This window comes from Sciurus vulgaris, assembly GCF_902686455.1.
Source record: "Sciurus vulgaris genome assembly, chromosome: 8".
Lineage (NCBI taxonomy): Eukaryota > Metazoa > Chordata > Mammalia > Rodentia > Sciuridae > Sciurus > Sciurus vulgaris.
The window spans coordinates 77,370,942-77,392,167 of NC_136468.1; the positions used below are offsets into that span (position 1 = coordinate 77,370,942).

At 33.5% G+C, this 21,226-nt stretch overlaps 1 protein-coding gene across 3 annotated transcripts in view; it reads right to left on the reverse strand.

Annotated features, from left to right (window-relative positions):
• The window catches only part of AGMO (alkylglycerol monooxygenase), a 196,009-nt gene that overhangs the window by 46,705 nt on the left and 128,078 nt on the right, over positions 1 to 21,226 (reverse strand). For 2 of the 3 annotated variants that reach the window (XM_079151906.1, XM_079151905.1), the window contains exon 6: positions 4,933 to 5,028. The exons of the other annotated variant lie outside the window; for it this stretch is intronic. In XM_079151906.1, the coding sequence (XP_079008032.1) occupies positions 4,933 to 5,028 (96 nt within the window). The remainder of the gene's footprint in view (positions 1 to 4,932; positions 5,029 to 21,226) is intronic. 3 annotated transcript variants of the gene reach the window in all.

Here is a 21,226-nt window from a genome sequence, read left to right on the forward strand (position 1 = left end):
GAAACCTAAAGGAAATGATACTTGCAATGAGTGACAGAATTTCAGCAGAGAAATGAAAATTGTTAACATATAAACTGAAATTCTACAATTTTAAAAGTATCTAATGTGAAAATTATACTAAATAGGCTTAGTAGCATATTAGAGAGAGCAGGTAAAGGATAAATAAACTTGAAGACAAGTTAATGCTTTTAAAAATGAATGTGAGAAAATGTAATATTTAAAAAATTAACAGTATAATTGGTCTCTGAGGCCACATCAAGAAGTCTAATAATATTAATGTCTGAAGAGAAGTGGAGAAAGAGAAAGCTACAGAAACAATGTTTAAGGAAATAATGACCAGATTTTTGTTCCCAAATTTGCCTTCAAAAGTACATAGCTGTGCAGTCTCATCTATTTAATGTATGGAAAAAATACACATGAAACATCACAGTAAAACAAAGCAAAGTCAAAAATGAAAAGAAAAATCTTAGAAACAGCTAAGAGGGAAAAAGACACATTACATATAGAAGAAGAAGAATATCCGTTGAATTATCTGAAACAATGAATGTGTAAAGATAATGGCATAACTTCTTTAAAATGCTGAAAAAAAGTAGTGAACAAATATCAATTAAGGCCGGGTGCAGTGTCGCAAGCCTGGATCCCAATGGCTTGTGAGGCTGAGAGGAAGATCACACAGCCTCAACCAAGGCAAGGCACTAAGCAACTCAGTAAGATCCTGTCTCTAAATAAAATACAAAATAGGGCTCAGTGGTTAAATGCCCCTAAGTTCTAACCCCAGTATGTCCCCCTCAAAAAAATTATACATATATATACACACACATATATATTAAGATTTCTTTATGCATATTATGATTTCTATAGCCAGGAAAATATCTAAAAATGAAGAAAAATGAAGACCTCTTAGGAAAAATACCATTTGAATACACTTGGTACAAGCCTCCATTAGAAAAGATGGTAAAGACTAATTCTTTTATTTTGTTTCTTTAAAAACAATCAACTTATTAAATTAAGAATAATAAAAATATTTTGCAATTTATCCTAGGTGAGGATTTTTTAATGGAAGGACACTAGCCAAAAGGTTGAGAGGGCATAAATAGAATTATACTGATTTAAGATCATTACATTTATGATGTGTGGTATTTATATCAATTTAGGATAGAATGTCTGTTAAATCACCAGAAATACCACAAAATACTTGCATGCATGCACACACATGCACACACACACACATACACAAGCAAACAGTACTACATAGCTCCTTGACAGAGCATTAAGTAAAAAAAAAAAGAAATTAGTGACATAAATACAGAAAAGAAAAATACGAGTATAAAATTTTGCAAAAAAAAAATTCTAGTTGATTTTAAACAAATTATTTTACCAACTGTATCAAGTATAAATAAATAATATAACAATTATAATAATAATATCCTATTATAAATAATATAACAATTATAAACAATATAACAATTCTAATATAAAGTTATAATAATAAATAAAATAAGGGATTGATATAAGGAAAAACAAATCAATGAAAGAAAGTGAAATGTAAAAATCGATCCAACCATATATGTTTAATTTCTTTTCAACAAAGACACCAAAAGTCATTCAATGAATAAAACTATCTCCAAATAAATGGTTCTGGGAGTGGCTGGATATGTGCACAGAAATAATGAATCTTGTTCCCTTCCATGTTCTATATATAAAATTGAATTCCAAGTATATCACAGACCTAAAGGTGAATTCTATGTTATACACCTAAAGGTAAAAGTCAAAACTTTAAAGGTTCCAAAAAATATCCCAGGAGAATATCTTTCAGAGTTTGCCATAGTTAAAAATTTAATAGAAAAAATATTTTTAAAAACATAAAGAAAAAAATGAGAAATTAAAATTTTTCAAAATTCAGTATTTCTATTTATCAAAGTCACAGCTGCTCAGTATCATTGTTAAAGAAACTACACCATACAAAGCTCTCATTTTACTCAAATTAAAATGGGTAAAATTAATGATAACATCTTACTCTGAGTTTTGTCTCTTAGTTCTCTCATTTACCTCTCCTACAGGAAAAGAAATGGCTACTGTATGTCCCTCAAAAGGCATTTTATGTATATCTGAATATGCAAAATATATAGTTTTATCCCTTTTTAGCATAAATATTAGAATATAAAATATATAGCACATAATACATACTTTTATTTATTAAGAAATCTATTCATATCAATGTACAGAGATTATTCATTGTATTTATAATATTTGCATAATGTTACATTTAGGGTTTCAGTTTAGCATTATAAAAATTATCAAATCATTTGATTCAAATATTCAATACCAAAGCTTTATGACTTTTTTTGTTACAACATTTCACTACTCAAGCATTATGTGATATATACATGAAAAATGATAGTATATTTCTGATCAAAGGTAGCAGTTAATGTTAGTATTATTACTGCGCCTTGTCAAATCAGCTAACACTCAAATAACATCTCAAACGCTCAAAATATTATAGTTACTAAGTTAAAATATATATTAGATAAAATATTTCTTTTACTAAACTTAGCAAATTCACAAGAACAGTACAATTGGATAAGTGTTGCACACACTTTTGATCAATGAACAATAAATAAAATGTAGTCAAAAAATTAAGTAATGACTATAGTTTGAAGCCAGATGTTTTGTAACTTTCAAAAAGGAATATGGTACTAAGAGTCTTTTGATTCTCCATTCAAATACCCTAACAGTAAACATTTAAACTATTCAATTTGTTTAAATGACCCATTTTTTTCTTCCTATATACGATCTTTTGAAAACATGACTTAAAATTGTTTTTCTTTTTCCTTCCTCTCATCTTAACTTTGATTGATAGAAAGGAAAAACGATTTTCCTCTTCACTCTTTTAGAAAATAAATACCACCTTAAGACTAGTTTACCCTGAGAGTGAAAACTGATTTTCATGGAGGGAAAGAACTGAGCACCCACTTAGGAATACACAGAGCCTATTGGCCAGCGCTGTCATGCCCGTTGCTTACTCATGTAGTTTCTGTGCATAGTCAGCCACATCCAGAATACCTGACCTTAAACAGTGTGCAAGTAACTCAGGTTGATACTTTTTCCAGTCATAAAGTGGATATTTTCCTATACTAAAGGTAATTGCTTTCAGTCTTTATTTTGATTTCCTAATATGGGTATTAGCATTATTAGAAAAAGTAGGGCTAACACATGTTGAAAATTTAAAAAAAAAAAGTTAAATCTTCTCCTTACTCCAATTCTGTATTCCATTTACCAAAAGCCGCCACTATGAAAAAATATCTTAATTCTAACTCCTGAAGAATTCTATCATTTGTAAAAAAAAATGGTGGCTACTATATAAAATAAACTAACATAATCACACGGTTGTAAAAAAAAAAATCTCAGATGCATTCACAACTTAAATTTTGAAGATCCAAATAATCACTTTCATAAAGTCTTCTTGCCTCCCATGTCGCTCAACTGTTGTAATTATACAGGGCAAAATGCTTTCAAAAATAAGAAATACAGCACAAGGGAGAGATTCTAAGGCACTGCTTTTGAACTGGAAATGAAGCCACCTGGAGGTTCTGAGCTTAAAAGAAAGAATTTTCACCACTGCTTTACCTTACTCCCCCTTTTCCATTTCAGGAGATGGAACCGAAATCCTTCTTAGGGACGTCTCTGAGAGACAGGAAAAGATGGAAGTTACTTAGGCACCATTGTTCTGTATCCAGACTAATTCCTGACCCAACACGTGGCATGACCTGGGGCACAACTGCTATAAAAATGTAATTCTCCTTTAACCCCTACATGTAAATCATGAGAAAGCGTCCCTCCACTGATTTAAACAAATTTGGTCTTTGACCTCTGGAGTCAGAATTGGCCTCAACAACTCTTTCAGATGGTTGTAGTATTGACTGTTTGATGTATGTCAACTATCATAAAACACAATTGGATTTCATGAGAGATCTTCAAAAAATGCCATGTATGTCCAAAGTGGGGTAACAGTCTCTTCATTCCAAGCAAAACAGTAGCATGAAATCTTGCAGATTAATGAAATAATGCTCTTTGTTGTATCAAGATTTGGCATTTCATGCAGCTGTGATTTGTGATATTTTTCAACCAGTTGCAACACCTGTCAATGTGCTTCCTATGGTAACTTCAAAAGGCTTCCAATAAATACCAAATGCTTGAAAGGGCTCTCATGTGTATAAGTAGGAATTTTTCTGGGTCTGTGATTTTTGATACTTAACAACATGATCAGTACAATAGTTCATAAACCAAACAGTTGCTTAATGATCTATCTGCAAATATTCAAGTCTGACAATTTGAAATACCCCAGAAGAACCAAAAAATTCTATTTGTTTAATTTTCTAAGGGAGAAATAAATCCCTAACAGTATATTGAATGCCTTTAAATAAAACCTAAACTATATAATTAAAGTAAGATTTTCAATAAAAATATTTTCCTAATTTACATAAATATTAATTTTTTTCTAAGGAGTTTTCAAGAAGTTCCTACTGATAGATCTATAGAGATATCTATAGATCTGTCAGTATAGGAACATATAAATATATATCTATATATAATGTATATAAATTAATATCTCTAAATTGAAATGAATTTCAAGATCTCTTAGTAATGTTTCATAAACTGCAATACAGGAAGATATTGTATTGAATATAGCATTAAAATGTTTTGGTACTTAATAGTTCAAAAATTGTTTTATTTAATTGAGACCAACTGGTCTCATTGCTTCTTATAAACTTTGCAATATATATTCAGAAAAAAAGGAATAAAAATGAACAGATGTTTCTCCTTAAAGTAGGCAGACAAAGATTTTTCTTACACAATAAATCAGTGGCTAGTGGATTTCCAGGACATTACTTCAGGCTCTTTAGGTATAAAACTTAAGGGGAAAAAAGTTACCTCAGTATGGATCCAAAATTGGTAGAGGAGATTGAACTGAAGATGAACAGCATATACAGCAGGTGGTATGAAGAGGGCCAGGGGAGAGTAGAAAATCTTAAAGACAAAAGTAAAAAATAATTTACACACATGATTTCTCAACATAAGGATTTATTAATGATTAAATATTCTGAATGTATATTTCTTTAGAGAATATACCTTATTCTATGTATTTTCTTTTTACATTTGACATTGCAGCATTAATTTTTCACATTGTGATAAAGTTGCAGACATGTAGGAGCTAAATATACTAGACCTTTATTTTGCATTTAATGTTGTCTAGTAAAAGTGTCGTATGTTGTGTATATTATTTGCTTAACCTTGAAAGGTTAGATGTGTTTCCTGCACATAAAGAAGTTTCTTACATATAAATACTTACCTTAAGTAAGTAAAAAATTGTAGAAACACATGCTTTTGTACCTTGACAACTACCAAATTTTGTGTTATCTGGCATTTTTAATAATAAAATGAGATTTAATGAAGAAAGTGTAGAGTATACTTTTCATTTTCAAGATTTTTTTATAGTTGATTAAAGGTATCATAACTTCTAATTTTGGGAAGTCATTGAAGTAGGAGGTAATACGTATGGCACAATGGAAACAAATTCTGAAGTCCATATTTCCTAACACATGGAAATGCCTCTACCTTGGGGGAAAAACAACAACAAACTTATGCTTAAACCACAGAGCTCTTAGAATCAACTAATAAGCATGATCTGCTGTGCTCTCCTAATGACTTGATCCCCAAGATGGTTTCATGTTGGTAGGAAACGTTTTATTAAATGAACTACTAAACAACCAAAGAAGAATAAGAAGAATCTTACATTCACTTTACATTTCTGATATGAGAGCACATTTCTAAGAGTCATATTTTTAAAAACATTTCTTCTGAATGTTACAACTTGATTTCTAAATTATTTTAAAGCTTTTGTTCTCAATTAGGCAAAATGTCAATCCAAGGATGTTTAGTAATTAGTATGCATTTGAAATTGGAAATCTAAGTAAAATCCAGCTTCTGTTTCTAAATTTAAGTCATGAAAAATATCAACTATTATCACAAGCAAGGTCAGTGTAATCATTTATAAATGGATTCCTGACAAACGGAATAAAGTAGAAAGCAAATTAAGGTATAGGATTCTTACTCAAGAGATCAACTTTTAAGCTGTGGTTCCACTATAGACTCCCTTTTTTATATTCACAAATTTCTTAAACTTCTCCAGGACTCAATTTTCTCAAATTAATGGAGAAGTAGAACACCATTTGAAATCTACTCGTCCTTGGGGCTCCAAAATATCTAAGGCACTATGAGTTGAATTTTTAGAATATAATAATTGTCTTACAATATGCTAATAACCACTGTTTATAATACATTTATGACCTATGAAAATGGGTAATCTGGAAACTACTCTTTAATATAAGAGAAAAAAGTAAAACAACTTATTTTGGGTGCTTAAAGAATAGTTCTGTTTGTAAAGATAGTGAATGGCAGATCAATCAGTTATTAGTATAACTAATACTTATAATTAATTATAATTTTTCAAAGTCTAGAAAATAGTTCCTTAAAATATCAACAGCAATTATGGAAAAGGCAGTTCTATGGTTAAGAGGTAAAATAGTAGGTTAAACAGGTGAAGTTTCTTTACGAAGAATTTTCAGAGCCCTTATACCACACCTGTTGGCCCACAGAATAATTTCTTGATGAGGTTCCCAAAGGATTAGCTCTCCTAAAATCTCATTTTATGAAACAGTATCCAAACCTTACAAATCAGTAAATATAATGATGAACTGACAGTGGGAAAAATGAGTTCACCAGGTATTAAAACACACACAAACACACACACACACACACAGTTAATAAGTAAGAGTACAGATCAAAGAATAAGTCACATTAATTGAGTGATAATTTTTATGATTAATACAATGTTACAATTATGCACCCAAGGTCATAATTTTTAAGATTCAAAGCAGTTTAGTAAATGTAGTACAAGTAGAATTCTCACATATCCTTTGTATGTTACTGTTGTTTGTTCTTTCACTGGTCTGGGAATCAAATCTGGGGTCTCCCACATGCTAAACAAGGACTCTGCCACTGAACTATATCCCCAGCCTGCTTGTCTTCTTTTCTACCTCTAATCTGGTTATTCCCAAATCCCCTATAGTCTTTAAAACCAATTAAAATTCTACTTCCATCATAAATCCTTGATTGTAGTAACTTGACTAAAAAATTTTTTTCCTCCTCAAACTGAGTTTGAGTAACAGTAACTGGGTCAGGGGACAGTATACTGTTTACCAAATATGTCCATTTTTACCATGCATACTTATGGCATTCTGAAACCAAGGCTTCTTAGTCCTATTATATTATTTACCCTGGATTATTCTCTTACCTTAGAGAGAAGGCATATACAATAGGGTCATAAAGTTGAAATAACCCAAACCTGTATGTATGAAGAAAAGATGAGAATAAGCAAAAAGGTGCCCCTCGGCTAACAGAAAGTGAGTGAGCAGATTTTATCCTTTACAAGTGAATGAAGCAAGGAACTACATGGCCTGTAGGGGGTACTATAAGTATTTCAGCCTTAATGAAGGTGTTGTCCGTAGGGTAGCAAGAAACTGGGTTGGACTCTGGGATTTCTGGGCAGATCCCAGGAAATCCAGGAACCCTAAAATCATTACAACAATGTGAGTTTGTGTGCATGGGCAAGTATGCATTTTTCTAAAGAAATTATACATCACTTTTATTGATTAAGGAGTTTCCAATGGGTCTCTGACTCACTATAGTCAAAAAAGGAAAAAGAAAAAAACAAATCTAGGAAGTGGCTAAATCAGGAGGGAAGGCTTTTATTACCCTCTAAGAAAAGGGCAAAAGGGAACAGTTAACATTCATCTTGTTAAACATGTAAGAAATAACAAATATAAAAATCTGTTTGGTGCCTATTAAAATAGCCCAGTGAAAAGTGATGCATATTTAATCACAGCAGCAACTATTTAATCATAGGAGTAGAGGGTGATGAAGAAGTATAAGATGATATCCAAATTTCTGGCTTGGAAACCACCAGAATCTAGGTGAGTGGCCTGGAAGTGATTCTCTCTCAGAGCTCTCCTGGTGAACAGGAGAAGGAACAGCTAATGAAGGTCTGCTTGGGGAAGGTTGTGTTAAGATATACCCAGAGGAAGCTTTTGAGTGAACATCTGAACTGTGTGTCTGGAATCAAATATCAAGGAATCAGAAAGTTCTGAGCTAAGCTTGCTGATATGTGTACCAGGCAAATATCAGTTATATTTGAACTAATTAAGGTATCCACAGTGTGAAGATGCTAGCCAAATGTGCAACTCTATAAAAAGTTAGAAATAAGAAAGGGAAAAAATTAGGTTAAAAGAGAACAGTCACAAAGATGGAAAAGATTCAGTACTTAGTGTCTTCAGACACAAATGAGAGGTTCTTAAGATGGAGAGAATAGAAGACTCCCAGTGTCTAAGTAATAAAAGAATTTTTAAAAATTTAAGAATTTTCAGGTGTGATTAGAGCAGCAGTCCAAACCTCAATATGTATAAGAATAACACAGGGGAGGTGGGAGATAATACAACAGAGGGAGAGATCACTTGCTTATCTTTTCCCTGAGAAAAAGAAAGAAGATACCTGGAGGTATTCCTAGAATAGAACAAAGAATGAGGGAGGAAATTTTGTTTATTTATTTACTTTTTAATGTGAGAGACATGAATATATTTGTAGCTTGGTACAAAAGACGACGTTGAGAGGAAAAGAGAAAATGTCAAGAGTAGGTAGCTGATTGGACAAAGTCCAAGAGAGGAAACAAGAGTCAGGTCACCAATGTATGAATTAGACTTGCTGAAGAGAGGTGAACATTTTCTTACCTCCAAAATGAGAGGTGAGAAAGCATGTTCACCTGTGAATTCTTGAGTCTTAATTGAAGCCAGGTGAAAAGGAAGTAGAGCGAGGGAACCCTGGAAAAACTCACACTTCTCTGTGAAGTTTTAAATATGTTCCTTAGGCAGCAGTGGAGAAGAGATGTTGAGGGGGCCGTGAAATTCTAGAAAGGCTTTTCCAAGGCATAGAAAAGAAAATAGAGCAGCCTCATGTTGAGCAGCCTTATGTTGCTGACTTGGAGGGCAGTGTGGAGAGCTCAGCTGCGTCTGGAAGCCATACGTGGAAGGGCACCAACCCCGCGAATGCTGTCGGAGGAAACCCCCAGCACTCAGCAGCCTGGGGGTGGGAGGGAAGACTGGATGGCAGAGTCATTCGTGCACCGGGGACTTCAAGGCAGATTAGCAGAGGATGCAGGACAGGCTTGCCAGAGTCATGGGAATTAAGCATATTAATGTGTCTGAAGCAGGAAATAAAGCCAAGAGGAGATGACAAACTGGGAGAAAAGGCAGACTTTTAGAGAGGAGAGTCATCATGAATATGCTGCAAAGAGTCAAATGGTGGAAGTTTAAATGTATAATTATTTTGAAAGAAAGAAAAAATAATGTTTTGAGCTCCAGAATTCTTTCTATTTCATTTTAAGGGCTCTAAATAGTTGAATCAACTTTTGTAATGTCTCCACCTCTGGGATTCTCAATTATTTTTATAGCATTATTTTATAGAAATAAAAATTTAAATTTTCTTTCAGACTAGAGACACTGATTGAAAAATCAAGTGGTAAGTCTCACATTCTTTCATCTATAATCTTTAATGACAAAGAACCAAATTCTTAAATTACAGAGAGTACTGATCTCTATCCTTAGAACATACCTACTTATATTTTAAATGTTTGGAATACATGTTTGGATTGCTTAGTTATTATCTTAAAGGCACCTAGGCCTGTGTTCCTGGACCCATGCCTCTGCTCTTATCCATTTCCCCTTTACACATTTTACCTTCTCATGTATTATGGCCATAATCATACCATTATGGGTTGAATTATGTCCTCCCCAAAAGATATGTGAGGCCCTAGCATCTAGTAGCTCAGAATGTGACCTTTTATGGAAATAGCATCTTTATCGTGGTAATCAAGTTAAAAATGAATAAATTAGGGTGAATCCCAATCCAGTATGTCTGTTGTCTAACAAAAAGGGGAAATATAATCATGGAGATAGAGCTGCACACAGGTCTTGCCAGGGGAACATAAAGGTAGGGATCACAGTGATGCATCTACAAAGCACGGATACCACATGCTGCCTGCAGAACACCCGAATCTAGGTGGGAGGCCTGAACTGCAGCTCCCTCACAGCCCTCGGAGAGAACTAGCCCTGCTGACAGCTTGATTTCAGACTTCCAACCTCCAAAAGTGTAAGACAATACATTGCTGCTCTAAGCCACACAGCTTTTGGTCCTTTGTTCCTGAAGTCCTGAGGAAGTTAACACACATACCACACATTTTACTTGCTCCCTATTAAGTTATAATATTTATCCATAATTTTTTGTTTTTATCGATATTGTCCCCCTACCTAATGTTTCATTTACAGTCTTATCCATGACAAAATCTTAGCAATCTTAAAGATCTGTGAAGCCTCCCTTGACCCACAGCAGTTCTCAGGAACTTAACAGTTTGTAACCACAGCTATTTCCTTACCTGATTCCCCCCAAGGAAAGCAATCACCTTGAGAATATAAGTTTATACTTTATATCCCCAAACTCGGCCATCAAACCTGACCCCCAGTCAAGAGTGATCATGGAAAAAAGTGAGTGGGTGCACTTCTTCCAACAAAAATAACCTATAAGGGAAGTAGAAATTTTAGCCACTTGTAAAATTTAAAAATGTTTAAATGTACCTCATGTACAACTACTGTTTCTTCTTGTTTGACCTTCATTGAAAAGATTGCATATGACTATCAGATTTCTGTAGAGAAAGACATTGACAATTAGTGAATAATGTTATTGGTACCACATTTCAAAATTACTTGATAAGCTACAGAATAATGCTATTTTCCTGATGTGTGCTAAATCTGAGGCTCTGAGATTGGTAAAATTTCTAATCAGCAAGCAACCCTCATTTATTTAGTCCTCTCTGAATGATGATTATGGTTGTTGAAGGGAAGGCTTCAAGTTCTGGGGCAAGGTTCGGAGAGAAGACTTGTTTCTTTACTTCATGGGGCTCAAGGCATGCTTTCATTCTCAGACAAAGACTTATGAGAATTTCATCTCCAGTGCAATCAAGTACATTACTTAAAGGTTGTTAGCTTTTTATATCTTTATATATTCACATTTGTCTTTAAATAACTCCAACTGTGGCAACTGAAAAACACTTTGTTTATGTAGTTTGGCAGAAAGTGCAATGTAATAAAAAGATCCGAGATTTCACAGAGGTTTCTCTGTATTCTTATATGTAATATAAAAACAATATCATACATTAGAAACATACTTGATATATTTTGCAGAATTTCCACACTCATTATTTAAGGTGCTATTCAAAATAACCATATGAGAAGTCAGAGAAAATATTAACAGCCCCATTTCATGTATAAAATCATCAACACTCAAACGATTGATTGATTCAGAGTGGCAAAGCTACTTAACAACTGGGCTGCAGCTGGAATCCAGATTACTTTATTTCTAGTCGATTTATCTTACTATTTCCTAAATGTAATGAAAGTATTTTAAAAATTGGTATCCTCACCGTGGGCCATGATGCAATCCTGTAATCTCAGCAGTTTGGGAGCCTGAAGCAGGAGGATTGCAAGTTCAAAGCCAGCCTCTGCAAATTAGCATGGTCCTAAGCAACTGAGCAAAACCCTGTCTCAAAATAATAAAAAAGCAATAATAATAAACAGACTGATATAGTTCCATAGTAAAGCACTCCTAGGTTCAATCTCTAGTATCAAAAAAAAAAAATTAGTATCCTCAAAAATAAGTCCATGAAACCAGGCATTGTGGTGCACACCTGTAATCCCAGAGACTCAAAAGGCTGAGGTAGAAGAATTGCTAATTCAAGGCCAGTCTCAGCAACTTAGTGAGACCCTGTCTCAAAAGAACCAAAACAAACATGAAGAACAACTGAATAGAATAGAGGACAAAGAGACAAACCCACATAAATATAATTATCTGATATTAGACAGAGGTGCCAAAAACATGTATTGGAGAAAAATAGCCTTTTTAAAAAATGATGCTGGGAAAACTGGAACCCCATATGTAGTAGAATGAAATTGAATCCCTCTCAACCTGCACACTCAAGGTGGATTCAAAAACTAGGAATTAGCCAGAAATTGCACCTGCTAGAAGAAAATGTAGGCCCAACACTCCAACACAGGAACCAACATCCTTAACAAGATTCCTAAAACATAAGAAATAAAATTAAGAAAAAAAAAAGAAATAAAATTAAAAAATCACTAAGTGGAATGGCATAAAATTAAAAATTTCTCATATCAAAGGAAACAAGAGCATGGAAAGAGAATGGGAGAAAATCTTTGCCACCTGTTTCTCAGGGCATTAATATCTAGAACATACAAAGAACTAAAAAATCTTTATACCAAAACAGAAATAACCCAATCAATAAATGAACAAAAAGCCTAAAGAGATACTTCTCAAAAGAAGAAATACAAATGATCAACAAATGTTCAACACCTCTAGCAATTAGAGAAATGCAAATAAAAACTACACTGAGATTTCATCTCACTCCAGTCAGAATGGCAATTATCAAGAATACAAGTAACAATAAATGTTGGTGAGGATGTGGGGAAAAGGTACACTCCTGCATCGATGGTGAGACTGCAAATTAGTCCAACCACCCAGGAAAGCAGTATGGAGATTCCTCAAAATACTAGGAATGGGACCACCCTATCCCCAAACTACCCCACTTTTTCATATATATCCAAAAGTTTTAAAATCAGCATACTGTAGTGATGCAGCCACATCAATGATTATAGCACTACAATTCACAATAACCAAGTTATGGAGCAAACCTAGGTGTCTTTGAACAGATGAAAGGATAAAGAAAATGTGATATATAAATATATATATATAGATATATATAATGGAGTATTAGCTATTAAGAAGGATGAATTTATGTCATTTGGTGGTAAATGGATGAAACTGAAGACTATCATGCTAAGTGAAATAAAGTAGTCCCAAAAAATCAAAGGTGGAATATTTTCTCTCATATGTGGAAACTAATCCAAAATCAGGGGGGAAGGACTAAAGAGAAAGAGAGAGAGAGAGAGAGAGAGAGAGAGAGAGAGAGAGAAGAGAAAAAGGCAGAGGAGGAGGAGGAGATGGGGGAGAAGAAGGAGAAAGTGGGTAAGAATTTTATCAAAATAGAAGAAAGGTCAGTAGAGTAGATGAAGAGGGTTGATGAGGAAGAAGAAGGGACAGGAAAATTAAACTATAAATGGATCAAAGTGGAATTGGTGGAATAAAGAGGAATGGAGGAGGCAGGGCAGGGGGTGAGTGCTAGGGACTGAATCAGAGGGGGTTGGATTCCATTCTTTCATGATTAAATCAAGGTATATCCTGATGTTGTGGCATTACTTAAAAGAATAAAAAGCCAAGGTGGGGAGGCTCAAACTTAGTGGCAGAATGCCCCTGGGTTTAATCCCCAACACCAGAAAAAGACCATGATATATTTATTTACATATTTTCCAACTTAAAGTAATAAAAGTGTTCTTAATTTGATGTTATATTTTCTCTCTTAAAGTGGGTAAATTTACCTCTCTTTAGATTACAAATATGTTATAAACATTTTATTCATTATTATAAAATTAATTTCAGTACTAAACTAGGAAAAAAGCAGTTTTACAGATTGAGAGACAAGTCAAATCTAAAATATATTCACACTAGTCATTTGAATTAAGTGCATTTATCATTAGTTTACTATACACTTGAGAAACATAACTCTTTGAAGGTACATAGTTTAATATTTCTCATTCAATTCTTATACTTTATATATGCAACAAACTTAAAAATATATTTTATTTAAAAAGGTAAAGAAGTCATATCTTAAATTCTAGTTTTTAGAAAGTGCATTAAATAAAAATTTAAAATGACTGACAAATATTTTCACACCTTCTGACTTTATCAGTCTCACACTGACCTTGCCTTAGTTAATTTAGCAAAATAATTTCATTGTCACATTTATAACAATTACAAAATTTAACTTCATTCATTCATGTAGCATACATTTATTGAGCACTGACTCTGTATTAAGCACTTTTCATTACTAAATGTTCAGTGAAAAAAGCAGATTTAGAATCCGAATACAGCCTATCATGAAAAACAATAATGGAAGGTATTAAGGACAATAGTAGATATATGCAAGGACTTTTTTTAATGCACAAATCAGAAACAAAATAATAAGAAAGAGATCTGCACAAAGCTAGGAAGCATTTCTCTGAAGGAGAAAATGAGTGAATTAAATCATGAAGAATATGCCAATCAGAGGTAAAGGTAAGATAATTTTCCAGCTAGTGGTAAGTCATGTGCATTGAACGGCCAAGGAATCATGGTATGGTAGATTCAGAAAATTAAAAATATACTCAATTCAAGGTAGGATGACAATGGGGTGTGTGGAAGATCAAACTGGAAAAAGAGGTCAGACCAGGTTTTGACTATCTCTGCATGTCTTAAGGAGTGTATTATGTTTGTTATTAAAAGCATAGAGAGTTTTAGTTTGATGAATCATGTTCTGAAAAGGAAATGGGGAGTTGTATTGAGGGATTGGATTGAAAAAATAAGGAATTTCTTTAGAATAATGGCCAATTGAAAATAGAATTGGCTGATGAATTATTTATGAGAGCCTAGGGTTCCCAGGCATCAATGTCTGTTTTGATGGCTTGCCCTATTTTTTTCTAGATTAGATATATAATCTACATTGGCTCTGAGTAAGAAAATGTATGTATGTATATGCAGTTGTGCTTCTAATAACATATATTTTTTAATATGGTTAAAACAAGAGTTGCAAAGGTAATGGCATTGTCTGTGTCCTTTACCTAGCTCTATTGTTTACACATTGCTCTGCTGTATTCACCATAACTAAGAATTCCACATCAGTACATTAGTATTAGCATGCACTTCACCGAATCTTGCATACATTTCACCATTTGGTTTTCTTCCTTTCTTCTTCTTTTCTCTCTCCTCTCTCTCTCTCCTCTCTCTCTCTCTCTCTCTCTCTCTCTCTCTCTCTCTCTCTCTCTCTCTCTCTCTCTCTCTCTCTCTCTCTCTCTCTCTCTCCTGTTTCAGTTTTAGCTTCCCATCCAGGACAGAGCACTCATTTAGTTTTTTTATCTTTTGAATTCCTCTGATCTGTGACAATTGCTGAGATGTTTCTTGTGTTTCATGGACTTTAGAGTTTTGAAGAGTACTGGACAAGTACTTGTAATATGTCCCTCAATATGGGATCAAAACATCTGCCCTCATGGTTAGATTGGGGCTATGGGGTTTACAGGTAAGACCACAGGGCTGAAGGGCCATTCCATCCTGTCTTACCCGGGCACATGCTATTAACATGGCATCACTACTGATGTTAACTGTGACCTAAGATCATATTTGCCAACTTTCTTCACTCTAAAGTTGTTCCTTTTCCACACTCAGTCCAAACTCACAGAAGGGAAAGCTGATCAAGCTCCACTTCATGGAAGTTACAATATTTATATATAGTATTTGAAATTCTTTTAATTTTTTTTAATTAGAGCTTTTTATTTAAGCTTATACGTAGTAGTTGGGTTCATCTCAACAAATTCATACATGCGTAGAAATACATTTCAACTCTTGATCCCCTATTTTCCTTCCCCCTTTCCCTCCCATCCCCTATTGTTAGTCTACTAGACTTTCTTTTTTCTCTTTTATTTTTCTTCTGTTAATCTGTATTTGATTAGTTCCTTATGTTATCTTATCCTTCCCTCCCCTTTTCCTTTATTTTACTTCTTCTAACTTCTACACATGGAAGAAAACATTTGACCTTTGAGTTTCTGAGTTTGGCTAATTTCACTTAGCATGATATTCTCCATTTCTGTCGATTTACCAGCAAATGCTAATTTCATTCTTTTTTAATGGCTGAGTAGAACACCATTGTGTGTGTGTGTATACATGTGTGTGTCTCACAATCTCTTAATCCATTCATCTGTGGGTGGACATCTGGGTCACTTCCACAATTTACCTACTATGAATTGTGCTGCTATAAACATTGATGTGACTGTGTTTTGTAGCATGCTGATTTTAGATCTTTTGGGAAAATACCTGGAAATGTGATAGCTGAATCATATGGTGGTTCCATCCGTAGTTTCTGAGGAATCACCAAACTGCTTTTCCAGAGTAGTTGTACTAGTCTGCAGGCCCACAAAAAATGTTTAAGTGTTCCCTTCTCTTCACAACCTCACCAGTATTTGTTGTTGTTCCTATTCTTGATCATCACCATTCTGACTGGAGTGAGATGAAATCTTAGTGCGGTTATGATTTGCAAATTCAAAGCTAGCAATGTTGAACATTTTTTCATGTATTTATTGACCTCTTGTGTTTCTTCTGTTGAGAAATTTCTGTATATTTCTTTTGTCCATTTATTGATTGAGTTATTTTGTCATTGTTGTTTTTGTTGCTGTTGTTTTGTTTTGAGTTAAGATTTTTAAGTTCTTTGTATATTCTGGATATTAATCCCCTATTAGAGGAGTAGCTGACCAGAGATTTTCTCCCATTGTTTCGGCTCTCTCTTCACACTGTTAATCATTTCTTTATCTGTGCAGAAGCTTGGTATTTAATGGCATTCACCTATTGATTTTTGGTTTATTTCCTGCTTTGGAGTCTTGTTAAAGAAGTCTGTACCAGCAACTATATGACCCTATGTTTTCTTCTAGAAGTTGTAAGGTTTCTGGTTTTATTCCTAAGTCTTTAAAATATTTTGATTTAAGTTTTGTGCGCAGTGAAAGATAGGGGTCTAATTTCATTTTACTGCATATACTTATCCCATTTTTCCAGTACCATTTGTTAAAAATATTATCTTTTCTCAGAGATACATTGTTGGTACCCTTGTCAATATTGGAAAACTATAGCTTTGTAGGTTTTTTCTTTCTGTCTTCTATTTCATTGGTCTTCATGTCTATTTTGTTACCAATACCATGCTGTTTTGGATACTACAGCTCTGTAGTATAATTTCAGGTCAGGTATAATGATGCCTCCAGCTTCATTTTTCATGCTTAGTCTTGCTTTTCTATTCTGAATCCATATTTTTCCAAATGAATTTAACTCTGTGAAGAATTGCATTGGTATTTTGATGAGGATTACATTGAATCTGAATACTGATTTTGGTAGTATGGCCATTTTGACAATATTAATTCTCCCTATACAGGAACATGGACATCTTTTCAGATCTTCTTCAATTTCTTTCTTCAGTGTTGTATGATTTTTATTGTAAAGCCCTTTTACCTCCTTGGTTAGATTAACTAATTCACAAAGGTTTTTTATTGTTTTGTTTTGTTTTTGTTTGTTTGCTTGTTTTGAGGTTATTGTGAATGGAATGAATGAAATGGTTTTCGTGATTTCTTCCTTGACTGAATCACTATTGGAGTACAGAAAAACTATTGATTTATGAGTGTTGATCTTGAACCCCACTACTTTGCTAAATTCATTTATAAGTAATGGAAGTCTTCTGGTGGAGTTTTTTGAATCTTTTAAATATAACATCATATCATTGGCAAACAGAGATAGTTTGGCTTCTTTTCTTATTTATATACCTTTGATTTCCTTTTCTTGCCTGATTGCTCTGGCTAATATTTTGAGGACAATATTGCATAGAGTGGTGAGAGTGGATAGCCTTGTTTTGAATTTAATGTAAATGCTTTTAGTTTCTATCCATTTAGTATGATGTTGGCTTAGGTTTGTCATAAAAGGCCTTTACAATGTTGAGGTAAATTCCTTTGATTCCTAGTTTATTCAGCATTTTTAACATGAGTGGATATTGGACTTTATTAAAGGTCTTTTCTGCATCTATTGAGATAATTATGTGATTTTTGTTCTTAATTTTGTTTAAATGATGAATCTCACTTATTGATTTGCATATGTTGAACCAACCTGGAATCCTTGGAATAAAAACTGCGTGATCATGATATATTATCTGTTTGATGTTTTTGATTGTGGCTTGTCAATATTTTATCTAGAATTGTTGCATCTATGTTCATCAAGGATATTAGTCAGTAGTTATCTTTCCTCAATGTGTCTTTGCCTGGTTTTGTTATCAGGTTATACTAGCTTCATAAAAAGTGTTTAGGAGTGTTTCCTCTCCTTTAATTTCATGGAATAATTTGAGAAAGACTGGTATTAGTTCTTCTGTAGAAGTCTGGAAGAACACTGAGAATTCTTTGGGTCCAGGACTTTTCTATTTAGAAGACATAATTGTTTCAATTTCATTTCTTAATATTGGTTTGTTTTGGTTTTCTTTCTCTTCTTGGTTCAATTTGGATAGGTCACATATGTCTAGAAATTTGTCCATGTCTTTTGGATTTTCCATTTTATTTGAGTATAAATTTTTAAAATAAGATCTGATGATCCTCTGAATTTCAGATGGGTCTGTGATGATATCTCTTCTTTCATCCCTGATATTACTGATTTGCCTCTTCTCACTCTTTCTTTTGGTTATTTTGGCTAAGGGTTTGTCATTTTATTTATCTTGTCAAAGAACAAACTCTATTACATTGATCCTGTGTATTGTTTTTTTTATTTTCAATTTCATTGACTTTAGCTGTAATCTTAATTAGTTCCTATTGTCTACTGGTTTTGGAGTTAGTTTGTTCTTATTTTTCTAAGGTCTTGAGGTGGGTTTATTTGTGATCTCAATAAGTTTTAAATGTAGGCACTTAATGCTATAAATTTGTCCTTAGAACTGCTTTCATACTGTCCCAGAGATTTTTGCCATGTTGTGTCTTGGTTCTCTCTTGTTTCTAAGAATTTCTTGATTTATGTTCTCATTTGCAATTTGATCCATTTTTTATTTAAGAGTGTATTGTTCAATCTCCATGTCTCTGTGGTTTCTATTATTTTTCTTGCTGTTGATTTCTAGCTCCATTTCATTGAGGAAATGATAGAATATATGAGATTTTAAAAATATTTTCTAATATTTGCTTTGTAGCCTAGAACATTATCTATTTTGGAAAAAGTTTCATACATAGATGAGAAGGTAATTTAGCTGTCCTTTAGCACCATTTTATTTATGGTGTTGTTTAGATTTTATTTATGGTTGTTGTGTAGATATCTTTGTGGATTTTTTGTTTTGATGGCCTGTTGGTGATAAGGGTGTATAAAAATTCCCCAGTATTATTGTGTTAGGGTCTATGAGAAATTTAACGTTATGGAATATTTTCTCCATGTAATTAGGTAGATTGACATTTTGGCATAAATGTTTACTATGGTTATGTTATTTTCTTGGATTGCTCCCTTTACTAGGTTGTAATGCCTACTTTGTGTCTACTGACAATTTTTTCCTTGAAATCTACTTTGTCAGGTATGAGAATAGCTACTCCTGCTTCTTTTTTTGGACCATATGCCTGGAATATTTTTTGCCATTCTTTTACCTTCAGCCTGTGGGTGTCTTTGCCTATATGATAGGTCTCTTGTAGACAGCATATAGTTGTATTTTACTTTTTGATCCATTCTGCTCATCCATTTCTTTTAATTGAGGAATCAAGACCATTAACATTCAGTGTTAGTATGGATATGTGATTGAGGTTTTCTGCTCTATTGTTTTTTTACTATATTTTATCCTATCATGATTCTCACTTAGCAGATCATTATTCTATTGACTGCCTCTGTTTGTGTGGTTTTGGACCTTTTTTTAAGTTCCTCTGTGTGAAGTTTATTTTTGAGTATTCTTTGTAGTGCTGGTTTGGTGCTTATGAATTCTATTAATTCATTTTTGTCATTCAGTGTTTTTATCACACTTGAATTAGAAACTGAGTTTTGCTGGATATAGTAACTTTGGTTAAACATTGTTTTCTTTTAGGGTTTGGAATATCTCATTCCAGGCCCTCCTTGATTTTAGGGTCTGGACAGAGAAATGAGATGTAAGTCTTATTGGTTTGCCTCTAAATGTGAGCTGATGTTTCTCTCTTCTGATTTTTAATGTTCTTTCCTTCTTTTCTATGTCAGGAATTTTGATTATAATGTATATCATTCAGTTTCTCATTTGGCTGGGTTCATTTGGGATCCTATAAGCCTTCTGAATGTGGATGTTTATCTCATTCTGATATGGGAGTTTTCTGTAACTATCTCATTGAAAATATGCTTTATATCTTTAGTTTGTATGTCCATGTTCTCTTCTATCCCAATGCTTCTCACATTTGGTCTTTTTAAGTTTTCTCAGAGTTCTTGTATATTCTGGTCATATTCTATATTTTTCCCTATATTATCTTAAATGTAATCAAGATCATATATCTTGTCTTCAGTGCCTGCAGTTCTGTCTTAAAGGTCTGAGGTTCTATTTTCTACACCATCTAGTCTGTTATTGATGCCTTCAACTGAGTTTATGATTTGATTGATCTTGTCTTTTATTTCTTGGAGTTCTGCTTTGTTTCTTCTCACTATTTTTATTTCTTTATTGAAACGATCTTGCATTTCCTGTAATTGCTCTCTTAATTCCTTCCTTAGATCTTCTTTTAGTTTATAGAATATTTTGATAATCAGATTTATAATCTTTCTCTGGATTTTTATCTACTTCACTATCCTTTGGTGGGGGATTGTGGATTTATTGGCAGGTGAGATTTGTTTGCCTGCTTTCTCATGTTTTCAGAGGTCTTGGTCCTGTGCATCAATTGAAGTAGATGTCTTCTTTTAGGAGTATGTCCTTTTGTGTGTAGTTATTTTATTTGCTCTGGACCTTCTCTCTGTTTTTGATGTTTGAGTAGATACCAAGGGGTGGGACCTAAGTTTCCTGTCTAGTTGTTCCTCCTTGAGTCCTTGTTGACATTTTGGGGATTTTTGTCACCTCCCTTCTTTAATTAGGAGTACTGCCAGGGAATGTTTAGCTCTGCAGCATAATCTCTAAACTGTGAGCTTTTAGTGGTCTGGTAGGTTCTCAGAACCTCACAGAAAGGGGGCAAAATAAACAACAGTAACAATGATTGCATACAATAAACAGTAAACAGGGTTAAAGTAAGTACCCAGATCCTATTACTTCAACATTAATTGCCACTAATAAACAGGAATGATGGGTTAAGCAATTGTCAACATTCGAAATAATAACCATGAACTAGCTCTGGCTTTAAAGCAAATAGCATGTATCAGCTATAACAGTAATGACTGTATTAGCATTAATAGTGGGGGCAGGAGTTATATAAACCATTTA